The sequence below is a fragment of the Sphaerodactylus townsendi genome, linkage group LG05 (genome assembly GCF_021028975.2).
Source record: "Sphaerodactylus townsendi isolate TG3544 linkage group LG05, MPM_Stown_v2.3, whole genome shotgun sequence".
In the NCBI taxonomy this organism is placed as follows: domain Eukaryota; kingdom Metazoa; phylum Chordata; class Lepidosauria; order Squamata; family Sphaerodactylidae; genus Sphaerodactylus; species Sphaerodactylus townsendi.
In genome coordinates, this window is record NC_059429.1 from 11,312,837 (window position 1) to 11,331,915 (window position 19,079).

At 47.9% G+C, this 19,079-nt stretch overlaps 1 protein-coding gene across 1 annotated transcript in view; it reads right to left on the minus strand.

Moving 5' to 3' along the window:
- Positions 1-19,079, minus strand: part of MKNK2 (MAPK interacting serine/threonine kinase 2) — a 54,219-nt gene that overhangs the window by 4,028 nt on the left and 31,112 nt on the right. Inside the window, 4 exon segments of the mRNA XM_048497178.1 lie at positions 86-129; positions 1,723-1,887; positions 4,880-5,074; positions 18,140-18,235. Of these exon segments, the coding sequence (XP_048353135.1) occupies positions 86-129; positions 1,723-1,887; positions 4,880-5,074; positions 18,140-18,235 (500 nt within the window).

Here is a 19,079-nt window from a genome sequence, read left to right on the forward strand (position 1 = left end):
CCAGTTCCGGTTTTATCTCTACATTTCTCGACAAAGTTGAAAAGGACAAATATTCTGGGGAAGAAGGGAGGAGAATTTCACCCACCTTTGAAGGATGATTGGAGTTGGGAGGGTGTTGTCCGGAGCACACTGGAAGAGACAAATCCGAGGGGGAGGGAGAGAAAGGGGAGAGTGAGATTTAAAAAACAAGACTGCCTGCCAAAACTTCCCAACCGACACCAGCAATATTCGTTATCATTGGCACATTATGGAAAGAAAAATCCACCTTGCCGATCATCCACAATCAACCTTTTTGGTGTTTCAGGATCATCGGTGTTCCTACACAGGTTACTTTACCGGTTGCAGGGCAAAACCCATCTAAGATCAATGTGATCCAACCAGTGACGTAGGTATAGATTTTTTACGGGGTGGGGGGGTCAGGGGGGCATGCCCCCACCCGCACTTGAGGGCATGGCCACACCTCCCCAAGCCCCGTCCCCGGCCTCAGCGCTTATAAAAGCAGCTCTCCGAGGCCAGGGACAGCAGACTCCCCTACCTTGCCCCCCCCCCACCGGCTGGGCTCCCTTCCGCCCTCCCCTCTGGGCAGAGGTGTAGCTAGGGAAAATGGAGCCCGGTGCCAAATCTGAGCCCCCCCATGTGATGCTAGAATCCATCCCCAAACAGCACCACTTTCAATGGTGTTTATACCAGGGAGCCCAGATTCTCCTTTTAAATCCACCTTAAAGGGAGATTCTGGGGTCCCCAGTTTAAACAACATTGAAATTGATGCTGTTTTGGGGTGGATTATCCTCCCCCCCATCCTGAAATAGCATCACTTTCAAAGTATAAATTGGGGATCTCACATTCTCCCTTTCAATCCATGACGAAGGGGGTGAATTTAAAAGGAGAATCTGGGGAAATCTGGGGGGGGTGCCTGCTGTCTGGGGTGTAAGAGCGAAAGCAGCAATTCAAACTTCTCAGGGTACCTTTTAGAGATTCTCCTTGATGATAGATTACTCCAGGAAAGCTTCGGTGAAGTTTGGTTCAGGGGGTCCAAAGTTATGGACCCTCAAAGGTGTAGCCCCCATCTTCTATTAGCTCCCATTGGAAACAATGGGGGCTAGGGCATCCCCTTTGGGAGTCCATAACTTTGGACTCCCTGAACCAAACCTCACCAAACCTGGGTGGTACCATCATGGGGCACTCCCAACAAATCCCTGAAATTGTGGTGCTGCTAGCCTAAAAACTGCGCCCCCTGCAGGTCAAATACAGAAAAAACACTTAAAATACAAAAACACACAAACGGGGGGGGGGGCTTTGGACTTTTAATGGGGGGTTGAATCCGGGAAACCCCCCCTAACCTACGTACTTGGATCCAACTCCAAAGGACACCCCCCCCCCGCCCCACCCATCGGCACCAATATGCCTGCCTTGTGTGAATTATCCCCTCAAGGAGAGACGATCAAACGATTCCCATTTCATTCCTTTTCAATATTAACTTGACATTTTGGGAATGGTTCCAGTTCTCCATGCTTACCGTACCATTTTCAAACATGCAGTTTGTAAATAGATTTATAAATGTACAAGTTTTACACCCGCAGCTGTAATTTATTAACAATCGTGCTGATCTTACAGTGGAAAAATAGACTCAGGAATTCAAATCACACAAAAGGAGACGCAGAAACAGGGGTTGGTGAGTTTGGGACTGAAAGAACAGACAGGAAAACAAGCCAAGCCACTCACCCCTTGCACCCATGGGTGCTTGAGGACTTCGGCCGCGCTTAGGCGCTTCTTTGCATCTCTCACGAGGAGCTTCGAAATGAGATCTTTGGCTCCGAAAGAGATATGAGCCCAATCTTTATCGGGGAATTCGTACTTTCCTTCCTGGATACTTTCAAACAGCATATTCTGCAAGGGGAAGGGTACACACGTACACAACGTTAGCGATGCGAAGTCAAAATGACAACAGCCCCAGGTCCAAGCCACATCCATAATCTCTCCCCAAATGTGATACAGCTCAGTCTCAACTAGTGGTTAAATAAGCCAGCTGTGAACCAGGTTCTAATCTTACCAACAAATGCTCATTGAGCGGACACACGTCGGAAAACACCCTTCATCCTGGGGCAAATTAACACACTCTGTATACTGCAATTTAACAGGAGGAGCAGTGGCGTAGTGGTTAAGAGCAGGTGGACTCTAATCTGGAGAACTGGGTTTGATTCCCCGCTCTGCCGCTTGAGCTGTGGAGGCTTATCTGGGGAACTGGATTAGCCTGTGCACTCCCACACACGCCAGCTGGGTGACCTTGGGCTAGTCACAGTTCTTCTGAGCTCTCTCAACCTCACCCACCTCACAGGGTGTTTGTTGTTGGGGGGGGGAAGGGAAAGGAGACTGTAAGCCCCTTTGAGTCTCCTACAGGAGAGAAAGGGGGGGTATAAATCGAAACTCTTGTATTCTTCTACATCAGAGTATCATGCCAAAAGCAGGATACATTCCAGCATTACCTGCCCACATCAATCTGCAATATCAGGACCACACATTCCCAAGTGAGGTTAGAGCTGGATTCCTAACCTTTCTAAGCCTGCGGGCACCTTTAGAATTCTGACTCAGGGAGATGGGTGTAACCATAAAATGGCCATGGCAGAAGGTGGAGTCAATCATAAAATGGCCACAGTGGGAGGCGGAGCCAACAGTACAACATCAAGGAACAAGGTTATTGTAAGGTTGCTGCTTAGCCTTGGAAGGTTTTCGTCTGACAAGGTTGGCGAGACGCCCAGATTGGGGAGTGTTTCTAGTATCTGTAGTTTCCAGTATCTGTATCTTCTGTTTCTTTTGCGTGTCTGTGTGAAACTTGTTTCAATGTGGTTTTCGGATGGGAACTACAGGTGTTTATCTAACTTTGGCGGGAACTGGTGGGGTGCCCGTAAAAGAGGCTGCTCGAACGTTGGGAGGTCAGTTCCCGCATTGCTTGTGATCGACTTAGAATGCCAGCCCAATAAATAAACCCTAACCCAATAAAGAACTTGAAAAGTTACTTTTGGCCTGGACTTTACTGGTTCCTTACATTATGCGGGGCTCAGCAACTTTCTAAAAACACCTGGAGGGTGTCAGGAAAGATGGTGACACCGTGGGGGATCCCTGGGGTAGAATGAAGGAGGGGGGTCACTGCTCCCCGGCACCTGGTCACATAAGTTTTTAGGCTGCAAAATCTTTGCTAATTTTTTTCTACTCTCAGGTGTTCTCCTCCTCCTGAGTCTACGTACGCACATGTTGCTATCCCATACCCATGAAGATCATTTCCAGCTTTTGGACATATTTGTATGGCATTTGTAAATCATTCCGGCTCTTAAAACCTGGCTCCATCCATTGTGAAACCAACTTCTGACAAAGTTGTATGTTTGACGATTTGATGCATTTATTGGGCATGCATGCTTTAAAATTATTTTCTTTCAAACCTCTTTCAGAACCTAAGACTCAGGGTTCCCCACCTCCATTTTATCAGCACAACGGCCCTGCGATGTAGGTTGGGCTGAGAAAGGAAGGGGGATTAGCCTGAGATCACCAAGTGAGCATCAGGGTAGTGTGAGGATTTGCACTAGTTCTTAGCACTAGTTTAACAGTTTTATCACCGCACCCCAATAATTTTGTCCCGACTATAAGCCAGTAATATCTAGATCATGGGTATCCAACTCTGGCCCTCCAGATGTTCAGGCTGGGGCTGATGGGAACTGTAGTCCATGAACAACTGGAGGGCCAGAGTTGACCACTGCTGATCTAAATAAAGGCTGGTCGACCTCAGCAGTTTTCAAATTGGTGTTTTTCTTGGAAGTTTCTTAGAGATTCGTCCGAATTTGTCCGAATTTGCAATCTCAGTTTCTTAGAGATTCGTCCGAATTTGCAATCTCAGTTCGTGCAAGCACAAATGTAAGGAGAATTCTCTGACAAAAGATAGGGTTTACACAGCAGCCATGAAGGGGCTTCCGCAGTAGAGAAGCACTTGCCTACCTTCCAAGGCTGTTGTGAAGGTCAACTAACAAGGTGGTCAAATATGTGGGTTTCACGTGAACAAGGGGGCCATTAGTTACTTACAAAATTTATACACACACACTTTCTGCCCTAGTAAAGGCCACCAGGACAGCTAGCAAGTTCAAACATACACACTAAAATCACAACTTTAAAACCATCAAAACAACAACCGCCACATTGTTAAAACCAGAGCTAAAATATGTAAAAAGTACATAAAACGAACATTTTAAAAACTGGGCCGGAAGGAGGCATCCCTGAAGGAATGCCAAACGAAACAAAACCGTCTTCACCTGCGGGCAGCAGGCAGCAACAGAAAGGGGGTAGGCAGCAATAGAAGATAGCCTCCCTGGGGACAGAGTTTTAGAATTCTGGTGCCATGCCTGAGAAGGCCCAGTCCCAGGTTACTACCCACCTAACCTTATAAAATCAAACCCAGGATATGCAATGTGGCTAGCAACTCCAGGCGGCTCTGTAGCCCAGTCAGAATGTCCCTTGAAGATTCCTGGGGCAAGGCCTGAGCAAAGCAGGAACAGGATTTGCTAACAAAGGCTCATTCCGCACATGCAGAATAATGCACTTTCAAACTGCTTTTAGTGCTCTTTGAAGCTGTGCGGAATAGCAAAATCCACTTGCAAACAGTGGTGAAAGTGGTTTGAAAATGCATTATTTTGTGTGTGTGGAAGGGGCCAAAAACAAAGGACTCAAACAAGTGAGCCAAGCTAGATGGGCAGCCAACCCCCCCCCCTTCTCTCTCTCTCTCTTTCTCTCTCTCTCACACACACACACACCACAAGTTTTAGGCATTCCTTTCATTTAAAGGTGCTATAAAGAAGCTGGAAGGCTTGGGTTTTGTTTGTTTAGGGGTTTTTTTTACCTGGCAAGCGGGGCAGGCCTCTCCGTGGTCCCAGCCACAGTCGGTCCCACAGTGCCCCACGAAGGGTGGGTAGCCGCTCAACATGATGTAGAGGATGACCCCCAAACTCCACAGGTCACAGCGCTTATCGTACATAGAGGCCTCTTCATTGAACGCCTCCACGACTTCCGGGGCCATGTATTCCGCCGAACCACACTAAGATAAAGCATGGGGAGGGAGGAGAGAGAAGCAAATGGTTGTTAAAAGGTCTAGGTGCCTTACCAGTTTTAAAGTGAGGGGTTCGCCTCCAAATACTGTTTCCTGGAAGGCAGCTTTGGCAGGCTGCTCTGAAACCACAGCTCTGCTGTTGAACCCCCCCCCCCCGCCCCCCGCCCCCAAGACCTGCTTGAAAAGGAGCTGGGCACAATCCCATGCATGGCCCAGCAAATATGACCACTGTGCTCCTCTGAACATCACAACATTATCAAGATCATCATGCGTTCCTGATTCTGCTTCCGTTCACCTCAGGAAGCTGCAATATGATACAACGATAAGGTTCCAGGAGGATAATTCAAACCCGTGGTGGCGAACCTTTGGCACTCCAGATGTTATGGACTACAATTCCCATCAACCCCTGCCAGCATGGCCAATTGGCTGATGAGAGTTGTAGTCCATAACATCTGGAGTGCCAAAGGTTCGCCGCCACTGAATGATGGGAGAGATGTATATTTTTGTATGGTATTTTATATTGTAAGCCACCCTGAGCCCATCTTTGGGCAAGAAATGGCAGGATGTAAATTCAATAAAAGAAATAAGACGAAGATAAATCACAGCGAGGGAGGAGATAGAAGCAAGTGGTTGTTAAAAGGTCTAGGTCCAGCAAATTATTTATGCCATAGTGTGGCCGTGTTCTAGCAGCATTCTCTCCCGACATTTCGCCTGCATCTGTGGCTGGCATCTTCAGAGGATCCTCTGAAGATGCCAGCCACAGATGCAGGTGAAACGTCAGGAGAGAATGCTGCTAGAACAGGGCCATACAGCCCGGAAACCACATAGCACCCCAGTGATTCTGGCCATGAAAGTCTTCGACAATATATTTATGGCATAATCGGGGGAATGGGGGGGGGGCAGAGAGAGAGAAAGACAACAGAATTTAAAAACAGAACACCAGGTGTTCCCAACCTGACGACTGCCAACATCTCCACTGGCAATGGCAAGTATTTTTAGAAAGTGAGCATAGCCACGTGGGGTCTCCTACACTGCAGAGCTTCTGATTTGTCACTAAAGGTTTCATTGGCTACAGAGATCAAAATTGTATGTAACGTTGTATGTAATGTTGTATTTATTGGGATTTTAGTAATTTTAGGACTCATGGAGCCTATTATTTATTTATAATTTTATTCTATTTGTGCTCTATTTGTCTGTTTACTTTGCTGTTCGCCGCCCAGAGCCCCTTGGGAAAGGGCGATATATAAATTTGACAATAAATAAAATAAATAAAATTATATTGGTGTTTGTTGATTCTCACTGAGAGTGTTTGTTTTACTCTCTTCCACCCCTCCTCCCCAGTGTATTTTTTTGAAGATTTTATTTTTGCCAAATAAAAAGGACAGAGATACAATCACATTAAAAGAAAATGGGGAAAATATACATACAGTATAGCAAATGATAAACGGTGATAGCAACAATGATGAACCCTAAATAGGGTTGTAATAATGAACATAAATGGCGATAACCATAAAAAAAATCTGTAAGTAGTTCTCATCTACCTGCTAGTGATTCAAATGTTTTTCTCTTTTAAACACCCTTTAATACAAGATAGAAAATCTAAGAATAACGTAACATATACGCCAATTCAACTTCTTTCTCGTGTACTTCCCATTCAATTAGAACAGCGCTTTCCATTTTTCTTGAAATTCTGTGGTTGGTCTATTGTTCACATAACTTGCTAATTTCGCCATTATGGGATGCCCCGCTAGTTTACTTTCTCAGTCTTTCCGCCGTGGACAATTTCCGCTTTCTATTTTGTTGCCAATACAACTGGCAGCTATTATTGTTATATATTTGAACAATCCTTCCAAAATTTTTGGGACATTTCTAGGCCAAACACCCAGCGTATTTTTAATTATTTCTCTTTTCTCGTGGACTTGGGCTTTCACAATGTATACGGCTCAGTCTCCAGTCGTGGCCATTTTGTGCTCATGGCCACAACAGAGTGTGAGAATTCCAAAGGTATCCGCTGCCTCAAAATGTTTGGGGACCCCCCCATGACACACTTTTCACATATCCATAGCATTTGGAGATTTGCAGAGAGTGTAGCCAGATTTAAATAGCCAGCCTTCCTCACCATGGAGATAGAAGCAGCAAACTGGATTAAGAGCAAATAACAGCTTCTGTATGAATTGGGAGGACCAGCAGTCAATTATTTCAAAAACAGTAAATGCTAGAGAGTGGAGATCTCCTCCTCCTAATACAAGAATTTGGGGGTGGGGGGCACTCAAGAAAAAACCACCAGCGATAGATTTGCTGTTCAATGAACAAAAGCTATGGGTATAACATATAATTGGAGCAGCAGTGGCGTAGGAGGTTAAGAGCTCGTGTATCTAATCTGGAGGAACCCGGTTTGATTCCCTGCTCTGCCGCCTGAGCTGTGGAGGTTTATCTGGGGAATTCAGATTAGCCTGTGCGCTCCCACACACGCCAGCTGGGTGACCTTGGGCAAGTCACAGCTCTTCGGAGCTCTCTCAGCCCCACCTACTTCACAGGGTGTTTGTTGTGAGGGGGTAAGGGCAAGGAGATTGCAAGCTCCTTTGAGTCTCCTGCAGGACAGAAAGAGGGGATATAAATCCAAACTCTTCTTCTTCTTCTTCCATAACATATAATTAAGCTTGTGGAACTCCTTGCCACAAGATGAAGTTTTTAATGGAGAATAAAGTCTTGTTAGTAACTGTCAACCGTGATAAACAACTACAATTCAGGGGTAGTCTACCAACAAATACCAGGTGCTGCAGATGAACAGGGGGTTGATCGTGACCTTCACCAGCCGCTTCCTGCCAGCCAAAAGGATTTGTCTGACCCAGCAAAGCGATTAAGTTCCACTAAGACTTGCATTCTTGGCTGCCAGGCACCTCCCTGGGTTACCGACAGCAAAGACAACAGGCCCAGCTGGCTGCCCGTCCCAACTTCTGAGTCAACCAGCCCCAAAATAGCAAGGACATTCCTTCCCAGAAACTCTCTGGTCAAGAGAGAGGGACTTGGGCCAAGGACTATAAAAGAATCCAGCATTCCCAGGTATAAAAGGGCCACATGTTCAAAGGAGCAGCCAGGACGCGCCCCCCCCCCCCGATTCTCCTGTGCCTCCAAGAAAGGGGGTGGCATGGAGAAACTCAGAAAACCCAGGAAGCAAGCTTCTCACTGTCTTTCAAGAAAAACCACTTTACACTTACAAAAACCCTTTCATTCCATTTCCAAATGCAAACACAATCTTTCCCTGGCTGACATTCTCTCTGACCAATGCTCAAAGCCATATTTATCTACTTTTTGGGGGGTTGGAGGGGGGATAAAAAGATTTCATACCTGGTGCAGATTTTAAATAAACAGAAAAACACTTTTAAAAAAAAATCAAAACCCAAGTTTCTAGCCCTCCAGTTAACCAAGAAAAGCTCCTCATTTTTTCCCACCCAAAACTTTCTATACCTGGGGCGTTCATCTACAGTCTTGAAAGAAAGAGAGAAAGGGTGGAAGAGAGAAAGAGAGGAAGAGAGAGACAGAGAGAGAAAGAGAGAGAAAGAAAGAGAGAAAGAGAAGAAGAGAGGAAGAGAGGAAGAGAAAGAAAGAGAAAAAGAGAGGAAGAGAGGAAGAAAACAGACAGACTCACTCATGCTGGCAGGGGATGATGGGAACTGTAGTCCATAACATCTGGAGGGCCGCGGGTTTGACACCTGTGCCCTAGAGGGCCATTTTCCCACTACCCAGGTGGCTCTACAGCCTGAAAAGCTCAAAACTGGTCTTCCAAGTTCCCGACCCTGCATTACACAAACTTATGGGTCAATTAGTTCCTTGCGCAGAGAGGCACGTCCTAGCTTCCACTCTGCACGTTTGAGTCCCATCCTCTTTGGAGGGGGCACACAAACACCCTATGTCCTTTACCACTTGGGGGACTCCCCTAAGTACATCAGATCTTCCCCCGGTGTTGTGGGTAGCCTTCCTGTGTGTATTTTGTGATCCGCAGAGCAGCAAGCCGCCCATAGGAAAAAAAGCTGAGGTACCTGGGAGGAATCGGGGGGGGGAGGGAGAGAGAGAAACAATCAGAGAATTCCCCTGCCTTTGACCCAAATCTCCCTTTCTAGGATTCCATAAGCCACACAAGGAGGCCGCATTCCATTCCTTTGACTCTCAACTGCTCTCAACATTCGGCGGCATCTCTGGAACATGTTCAATCCTGATCTGGCCTTTTTATTCTTTTGGAAGGAATCTTTCGCTTCGTTATCAAGTCCTATTTCTCCCGCTCACGCCGAAAACTGCTTATGGAGAAACATTCCGCTCTTCCCAAAAGACGTGTTCAGTCCTGGTCGCCACATCTCAAAAAGGATATCGAAGAGATAGAAAAAGGGCAGAGAAGGGCAACGAGGATGATTGAGGGACTGGAGCAACTTCCTTATGAGGAGAGGTTGCAGCGTTTGGGACTCTTTAGTTTGGAGAGGAGACGTCTGAGGGGGGATATGATTGACGTCTATAAAATTATGCATGGGGTAGAAAATGTCGACAGAGATAAATTTTTCTCTCTTTCTCACAATACTAGAACCAGGAGGCATACATTGAAAATGCTGGGGGAAGGATTAGGACTAATAAAAGGAAACACTTCTTCACGCAACGTGTGATTGGTGTTTGGAATATGCTGCCACAGGAGGTGGTGATGGCCACTAACCTGGACAGGTTTAAAGGGGCTTGGACAGATTTATGGAGGAGAAGTCGATCTCTGGCTACCAATCTTGATCCTCCTTGATCTCAGATTGCAAAGGCCTGAGAAGACCAGGTGTGCGGGAGCAGCAGCAGCAGCAGCAGGCCACTGCTTTCACATCCTGCAGGTGAGCTCCCAAAGGCACCTGGTGGGCCATTGCGAGTAGCAGAGTGCTGGACTAGATGGACTCTGGTCTGATCCAGCTGGCTTGTTCTTATGTTCTTAAGTGGTGCTTGGGACAGAGGACTCTCTACCTATAGAAGAATGTTGAGAAAAAGGAGTTGCCCTGCAAACCCTTGGCAACAAAGGGAAAGGCACTCTCCACGTGCTCAGAAAAACCTTTTTTGTATGCATGCATGCACAAGTGAATTTGTGTCCTGCAGTAGATATGAAGAGCAAATGAGTCACAGGGGCATACCATCAGCTTCCCCATTAGCAGAGTCCTCTCTTCCCCTCCCTCTCAGTCAGGTTGGATTGATCCTGCCAGGTGCAGAAATACAAGTCCCTTGCGTGGAGGTTGCGCCAGCTGCTCCTTCCGTGGGAGGAAAGCCAGAGCTGAACTAGAGAAGAAGCTGGCAAGGGTAGAGGGGAGCCAGCAACCTCTCTTACCTGCATCTCTTCCCTGTGGAGTCAGGCCTGCCATTCAGCGGGGCTTATATTTGGAAGGGGAAAGAAGGGGAAAGCATTTCTAATTCTGCAAACTCTCCAGGGTGGGCCAAGACTGTTCCTATTTTGAAAGCACCCACACCAAGGACGCAGGTAAGGGGGAGGGTTCTTGGGTTCAACACCCCCCACACACACATTATATGTACGAAGCTCTGCCCCCGTTTGTGGTTTTTTATTTTTTAGAGTTTTTTGCCTGCAGGGGGCACGGTTTTTAAGCTACCAGCACCAAAATTTCAGGACTTTTTTGGGAGACTCTCCTGATGATACCACCCAGGTTTGGTGAGGTTTGGTTCAGGGGGTCCAAAGTTATGGACTCCCAAATGAGATGCCCCATCCCCCATTGTTTCCAATGGGAGCTAATAGAAGATGGGGGCTACAACTTTGGGGGTCCAAAGTTATGGACCAAACTTCACCACACCTGGGAGGTAACTGAACCAAACTTCACCACACCTGGGAGATATCATCAGAAGTGTCTCTTACTAATACCACCCAGATTTTGTGAAGTTTGGTCCAGGGGGTCCAAAGTTATGGACTCCCAAAGGAGGTGCCCCCATCCCCCATTGTTTCCAATGGGAGCTAATAGGAGATGGGGGCTACATCTTTGACGGTCCATAACTTTGGACCCCATGAACCAAACTTCCCCAAACCTGGGTGGTATCATTAGGAGAGTCTCCTAAGGATACTCTGAAAGTTTGGTGCTGCTAGCTTAACAATTGCACCCCTGACAGCAGGCAACCCCCAAATTTCCCCAGATTCTCCTTTTAAATCCACCCCCTTTGGCATGGATTTAAAGGGAGAATCTGAGGTCCCCAGTGTAAACATTGAAAGTGATGCTGTTTAATCCACCCCAAAACAGCATCATTTTCAATGCTGTTTTAACTGGGGACCCCAGATTCTCCCTTTTAAGGTGGATTTAAAAGGAGAATTTGGGCTCTCTAGTTTAAACACCATCAAAAGTGGTGCTGTTTGGGGTGGAGAAGGTGGGCCTACCTTGCAGGGCTAGTTTTCTCAAGTGTCAGGGATGTGGGTTCAAGGGTCATCCCATGGCCCCCCGCTCACTCACTGGCCTAAGGGAAGTCATAACCTCTCAATCTTGAAAGGGGCAGGCCTACCTTGCAGGTGTGTGGAAAAGTGCTATACCAGTGATTCTCAACCTGGGGGTCGGAACCCCTTTGGGGGTCGAACGACCCTTTCACAGGGGTCGCCTAAGACTCTCTGCATCAGTGTTCTCCATCTGTAAAATGGACAAATGTTAGGGTTGGGGGTCCCCACAACATGAGGAACTGTATTAAAGGGTCGCGGCATTAGGAAGGTTGAGAACCACTGCCTAAAACTCTCTGCATCAGTGTTCTCCATCTGTCAAATGGACAAATGTTAGGGTTGGGGGTCACCACAACATGAGGAACTGTATTAAAGGGTCGCGGCATTAGGAAGGTTGAGAACCACTGCCTAAAACTCTCTGCATCAGTGTTCTCCATCTGTCAAATGGACAAATGTTAGGGTTGGGGGTCCCCACAACATGAGGAACTGTATTAAAGGGTCGCGGCATTAGGAAGGTTGAGAACCACTGCCTAAAACTCTCTGCATCAGTGTTCTCCATCTGTAAAATGGACAAATGTTAGGGTTGGGGGTCACCACAACATGAGGAACTTTATTAAAGGGTCGCGGCATTAGGAAGGTTGAGAACCACTGCCTAAGACTCTCTGCATCAGTGTTCTCCATCTGTCAAATGGATAAATGTTAGGGGTTGGGGGTCACCACAACATGAGGAACTGTATTAAAGGGTCGCAGCATTAGGAAGGTTGAGAACCACTGTGCTATCCTGTGTTATCACCCACCAACTAACTTTGACAGGCTCCTGTTTTACGGTGAGATTTTTGTAAACGATCTTGAGGAAAGCCGGGGGGGGGGCGGGGGGGGAGGGAGAAATCAAGATCGTAGGGTAATCATAACCTTTCAAGGGACTTTGTATCACAATGTTCTGCTTAAAAAGAATTCGAGGAGGGTGGAAGGCCCTGCCCCAAGGAGCTTACAAGAGTGGACTTCATGGGGCAGAGCCTGGATACAGGTTTAGGGGAAGAGCAGAGGGGGAGATCAAAGGTTCAGGCATTGGGGGGGGGGGGAACGGCACCAAAATTTGGATCTAAATCAAAGCTTCCAGTTGTAGGAAAGAGAGAACGGGCACTTTCTTTTCAAACAGCCCTTGCTACTTCTCTTGCCTCTTAAAAATCACTACGTGGGACGGGGGAAGAGGCGTTTTAAAAAAGACTTCCTTGGAGGGAGGTCAAGAAAACATGTAACTTCATGCGCCAACTCCCCCTCCCCCCACTCCCCCCCACACACAGATTGTATATGCTGATTTACTGGGCGACTTAGCAGCCTCCAGATGAAAGACGGGCCTGACCCATTTTTTTTGGCTCAGAGCCTCACCTCCCACATCAAGGGGGGGGAGGAGAAGGCGAGGGAGGGGGGGAAAAGGCCCAACCCAATCAGCCAATACCAGCCTCACCCTTCCAGCCAATCAGGTGAGCTGTTGCTAAGGGCAGATCTTTTCCCGGATCAGCCTGACTGAGGCCACCACCCTTGACTTAATGGGAGAGAGACGGGGGCCACGACACCGTGCTTGCAAAGGAGGAAGCGGGGCGGGCGCAGAAAGGAGTGGGGGGGCGGGGCGGTGCAGAGATTTAAAAGCCATTATGTAAGGCTGAGATTTCCACCCAAGCACAGAACTCGGGCAAAGGGAGGCTGCCGGATTAACCCCGGCTGTAACCCGATCCCGCAATCCGAGGACCGAACTGCGGGGCCAGACGGGGCGTGATCAGGACCCAAATCGGGATTCTTCTCACCTTCCATCCCGCAAGCTTTTGAAAGGGGGAGAGGAAACAACGTTGAAGGAGCGGCCAGACTACAATCACCGCAATCCTTTCCTTGAAGGGGTGGGCAACACTGCCAGAGAGACAGGGACCGTCCCGAATGCCGGGGGTTCAAACCGGGGACGGTGCAAAGTGCCTGTCGGCTGACTTCCAGCAACCCTGTAGGGCAGTGTTTCCCAACCTTTTCAACGTCATGGTACCCTTGACCTCACTCTTCATACCCCACGGTAACCCTGCCAGCCCCCCACCTTCCCTTCCCAGTGCCCCTGCTTGCCACCACCTCCCTCCTTCCCCATCCAGGGTGAAAGGAAGCACTGGGGGGGGTGGCTGCTGACCTTGCGGCAAGCCCTGCCCCCTGGGCCAGCTCCATGCCCTTGCTGGTGCCAGTAGGAGACACCACAAAAGTATGGGGGGCTGGTAGCATTGCCGCGGTACCCCCGGGACATGCTCACGGCACCCTAGGGTACCACGGAACCCTGGTTGGGAATCGCTGCTGTAGGGTTTTCAAGGCAGGAGTCAAACAGTGGTGGTTTGCCACTGCCGGCCTGTGCGTGGTGACCCGGGAATCCTTTGGCGGCCTCCCATCCAAGCACTAACCAGGGCCAACCCTGCTTAGCTTGCGAGCGCCGACAAGATCGGGCTAGCCTCAGTCATCCAAGTCACGGCAGATGGACCCGAGCGGTTTGCCGTTGCCTGCGACCGAATAGCAAGGCCGGACTTCCTTGGTGGCCTCCCACCCAAGCACTAACTAGGGCCGACCTCCTTAGCTTCACACAGCTGACATCAGGCTAGTCTGGGCCATTTTCAGGTCAGGGCAAGTTCAAGCCGCTGTATCATAACAAGCCTTGTTTCTCAAGGGCCAGGAACGCTGTCAAACACACAGTTAAAGAACGCACTGCTTAAGCACGTCAACACCACGGTCTTGCAGATTAAATTCGGTTCCCAGCCCTGCCCTAAACCAGTTTTACGGGGGGGGGGGGGGGGATTTTGAAAGTGATGCATATGCATATATAATTTTTATTTTCTCACACATACAAACAAACAAACCATGCAAACACAAAGAAAACACAACACTGCTACACCTCTACTGACTTCCAGCTATCTCGCCTTTGATCAAAAGTTATCCCTAGGTTCATGCATATATAATTAAGACATTAATTCAATAGTTATTTCTGAAGCGTATTCACTGTTTTCTCTAGATTTCAAAACCTGCCAGCGCTTCAGTATTTGAATAGGTTCTCAAAAGATATTCTGTTAAAGGTTTCCAGTTTTCTACAGAAACGTTCAAACTGTTGTATGGTCGAAGCCTTTCCCAGCCGGAATCACTAGGATGTTGTGTTCCAGTATGGCCATGCACACCGGAAAACCCACAACATCCTAATTCAAACTATTGTCTCTTAATAATGTCAACTTAGCCATTTCTGAATATTCCGTAACTTTCAGAATCCAGTCCTCTTTCATTGGTATTATCTTCTCCTATTATGTGTATACACAGTTCTTTCTGCAGCCGTCGTATATATAAACAAAGTTCTGTATTGTCAAAGGCTTTCACGGCCGGATTCAACTGGTTGTGGTGGGTTTTCCGGGCTGTGTGGCCGTGGTCTGGTGGATCTTGTTCCTAACGTTGCGCCTGCATCTGTGGCTGGCATCTTCAGAGGTGTATCGCAGAGGGAAGTCTGTTACACACCTGAAGATGCCAGCCACAGATGCAGGGGCAACGTTAGGAACAAGATCCATTAGACCACGGCCACACAGCCTGGAAAACCCACCACAACCAAAAGTTCTATATCAGTGGTGGCGAACCGATGGCACGGGTGCCAGAGGTGGCACTCAGAGCCCTCTCTGTGGGCAAGCGCAAACAGAGCCCCCCCCCTCATCTAGGCTGGCCTGGGCCGCTGGATTACTAGCATTAAACCTAAGACCTAGTTTTGGGGAGACAGTGTAGGTAACCCTGTTAAGCGCTGTTAAACCCCACTGATTTTCATGTGAAAAACTAAAGCACAATCCTTTACCTGGGAGTAAGCTCGGTTGCTGACAACGGGGCTTGCTTCTGAATAAACCCTCCTAGGGTCATGATTCACCCATTGGAAGAGTTGCACGGTTGCTTCAATGCAAAGCTACCGACTACCACCAAGCTTACTCCCAAGTAATGCATGCCTCGGAGCCAACCATTTTTTCTAAACTAAAACCTCAGTATTCAGGTTAAACTGCCGCGTTGGCACTTCGCGATAAATAAGTGGGTTTTGAGTTGCCATTTGGGCACTCGGTCTCGAAAAGGCTCGCCATCGCTGTTCTATATTGTTTTGGAAAGTTCTCCCCTACATTTTCCAACAAAAAAGCTTCAGGTTTTTTTTAAAAAATAGTTACTTTCAGAAACTTTTGGAATTCCTAAAATGTTAAAAAAAAACTAATCTGGAAAACAGTGAATGTCCACACTGTTCCCCACAAAGTCCAAAACCAAAATTAAACCTGTGTAATCTCTTCTATATTTTGTGTTAGTCTGGTTGGTCCTACCTAAAAACAGTCTACGGATTCCATTCTCATTTTCAGGTCTGAAAAACTTGGCCAAGTTTGTTAAAAGTTTGGCCAAATTTAAAGGCTCCACATGGTTCGTCCAGGAATCCTGAACCGGCAGAGCGCCACTTCTTGGCCAAACAAAACGCAAACCTCAGTTTCATTCCGGTTTTCACCTGGGTGTCTACAAAACCATATTCAGCACCAAACCATGATTAATTGATCAATTAATTTCTTTTGTTTGGATTTATATCCCCCCCCTTTCTCTCCTGCAGGAGACTCAAAGGGGCTTACAATCTCCTTGCCCTTCCCCCCTCACAGCAAACACCCTGTGAGGTAGGTGGGGCTGAGAGAGCTCCGAGAAGCTGTGACTAGCCCAAGGTCACCCAGCTGGCGTGTATGGGAGTGTACAGGCTAATCTGAATTCCCCAGATAAGCCTCCACAGCTCAGGCGGCAGAGCGGGGAATCAAACCCGGTTCCTCCAGATTAGATACACAAGCTCTTAACCTCCTACGCCACTGCTGCTGAACAAGCCAGGTCTACAGCACACCGAACTCCCCAGACATGGAGCCACGGAGTTCGATACTTGCACCGTTGTGGATCAAACGATGCCTTGACACATCGTTGTTCAAACTCTGGTTTGGATTTAGCCGTTCAGACGTAACACTGTACTAGAGTGCACATTTCAAGCAGAGGTTTGCTAGCTGGATCGAGGCACTCTAAAGGACAGGTGAGTTACGTGGAAAAAATTCAGGTCCTCCCAGCCCTGGTTATGTAGGCGAGTCACCTTCCCTCCCTGCTCGGATTCAGAGAGAGACCCTAGTGCAAGGGTGTATTCTGTTGCCCTTTGGTCCCTGAAACTCCACAAAGACATCTGAAGTCACTACATGCACTCCCAGCTTTTTATCAGTTCTGGACCACGAGAAGTTATAAAACACTTGAGGCATATGAACAAGTAGGCAAATTACAGGGCAGGCAACAGAGAAAAAAAAGAAATGAAATCTGGCCATGCAATGCGCGATTAATGCAAAGACGTGCGAAAGCTACTTGCCCACAAGGGTTTTTTTAACTAGCCCATACAACAACAGTGCTGGTCATTAACACATACTTCCAACTTGGAAAAGCTTTGTGCCCTATGGACAATTGCTTTTCCAGCCTGGTCACCTATGAGGAAGTTCTACTCGCCCGAGGAGCTCAGCTCTGCATAAGCCTGTTTAGAAAATGGCTCAGGTAGTTCACCTGGACTGGTTTGCCTGGACAGGTAAGTTCAGGCAGGACAGGTAGGAACCAGGAAATGGTTCACCTGGATAGGTAGGTTCCTCGCCATTTCCACTTTTACTGAAGCCAGCAAGAAAAGTTTGCCATTCATTAAAACCTCAGCAGAAAACGATCGCAAGCCACGATTTCCACGAACGCATCAAAAATCCAGGAGTCGTCATCCTGTCCACGTGACAGGAAGTGACGCGGCAGAGTCATGTGACCTAACAGGAAGTCAGGGCTATGAGCTCACTAACGTCAAGGCCAGGAGTGCTACAGATCAGAAATAGGTCAAGAACTTGGACGTAGATCACAGTAAGAAGCAGGCTGAGAGCCAGAGCCAAGGAAAAATCCTCTCCACCAGGGAGCGATCCCTCGTGGCATGGCAACCTCGCCATCTAAGCAGAAGGGCCTAGCAGGCGCAGCAAACAAAATGGTTACTCTGGAAGGACTTGTGACCCCCCACCACCAGAGCTGAAGACCACAGAACTAAGTAAGCAGTTGTCAAGGCATCTTGTGGCAGGGTGTTCCTCAGGTCCACCTACAGGCTATGCAAAGCAGCCCTTTGCAGCAGGATCAAAACATGCTTCGGTTGATGCTCCAGCAAATCAGAGTCATACAGTTGTCCCTTCTACGCCTTGGGGGGTTAGGGACACAGCAACCTCCACAAAAAACGGCGCCAAACTTAAGATGCAAAGACCACTGCGAAATGTCACGCGAGAGATTGCCGTAGACACGCTTTGAACCGCAGTTCTTTTACTACAAATTTAATTGGGGGGGGGGGGGCAGGAGGGCGTAGCTGTTCATTTATGTCATTAAACAGTTACGTCATTAAAATTCCCATTTACAGTACCTTCTCGTGCCAACCCACAATATATTGAAACCGCGATGGGGAAGTCGTAATGTGGAAGGGACAATTGTATTAGAAGAGAAAGCACTTTTCCTCTATCTGGATCACACAATAGCATTTCTTAATGTCTCCTTCAGAGTCCCATCCTCGGGGGTCTTACCGGGGTGAGCAGTTCCGGGGTAGAGATGGGGGAACAATCACCGTTCAACTTGATTCCACTCCCCAAGTCAAAGTCGCAGATTTTAACGGGGGAAACCTGGCATTCAGGGCAGAGATAAGGGAAGGAACAAAACAAAAGGGCACCCGTTAGTTTCACAAGGACACCACGCTAGCAAAATATATACAGTGGAACCTCGGTTTTCATTGATTTTTTCCTTGAAAAATTTGTCTCAGTTTTCATCGGTTGCCCCGGATTTCATCCAAAGAGGCAGCAGAAACAGACCTCTTTGGACAGCTTTCTTGTGCGACATGGGTCCCCTGGCTCTGAAGCTGGTCCTAGTGCAGTGGTGGTGAACCTATGGCACAGGTGCCAGAGGCGGCACTCAGAGCCCTTTCTGTGGGCACGCGCAAACAGAGTCGCCCCCCTTCCCCCCACACACATCTAGGCTGGCCTGGGCCGCTGGGCTCGATTATTAGCATTAAACTTAAAACCTAGTTTTGGGGAAGCAGTGTAGGTAACCCTGTTAAGCACTGTTAAACCCCACTGATTTTCATGCGAAAAACTAAAGCACGATCCTTTACCTAGGAGTAAGCTCGGTTGCTGGCAATGGGGCTTCCTTCTGAGTAAATGCTCCTAGGGTCGTGATTCACCAGTTGGAAGAGTTGCATGGTTGCTTCAAAGCAAAGCTACCACCAAGCTTACTCCCGAGTAACGCACGCCTTGGAGGCAACCGTTTTTTTCTAAACTAAAACCTCAGTATTCAGGTTAAATTGCTGTGTTGGCACTTTGCGATAAATAAAATGGGTTTTGGGTTGCAATTTGGGCACTCGGTCTCAAAAAGGTTCGCCACCACTATCCTAGTGCCAAAAGATCAAGAAGGGAGGTGACCCCAGATAGTGCCTTGAAACTTAAGGTCCTGATGGAGGGGGATGTCCCTTCC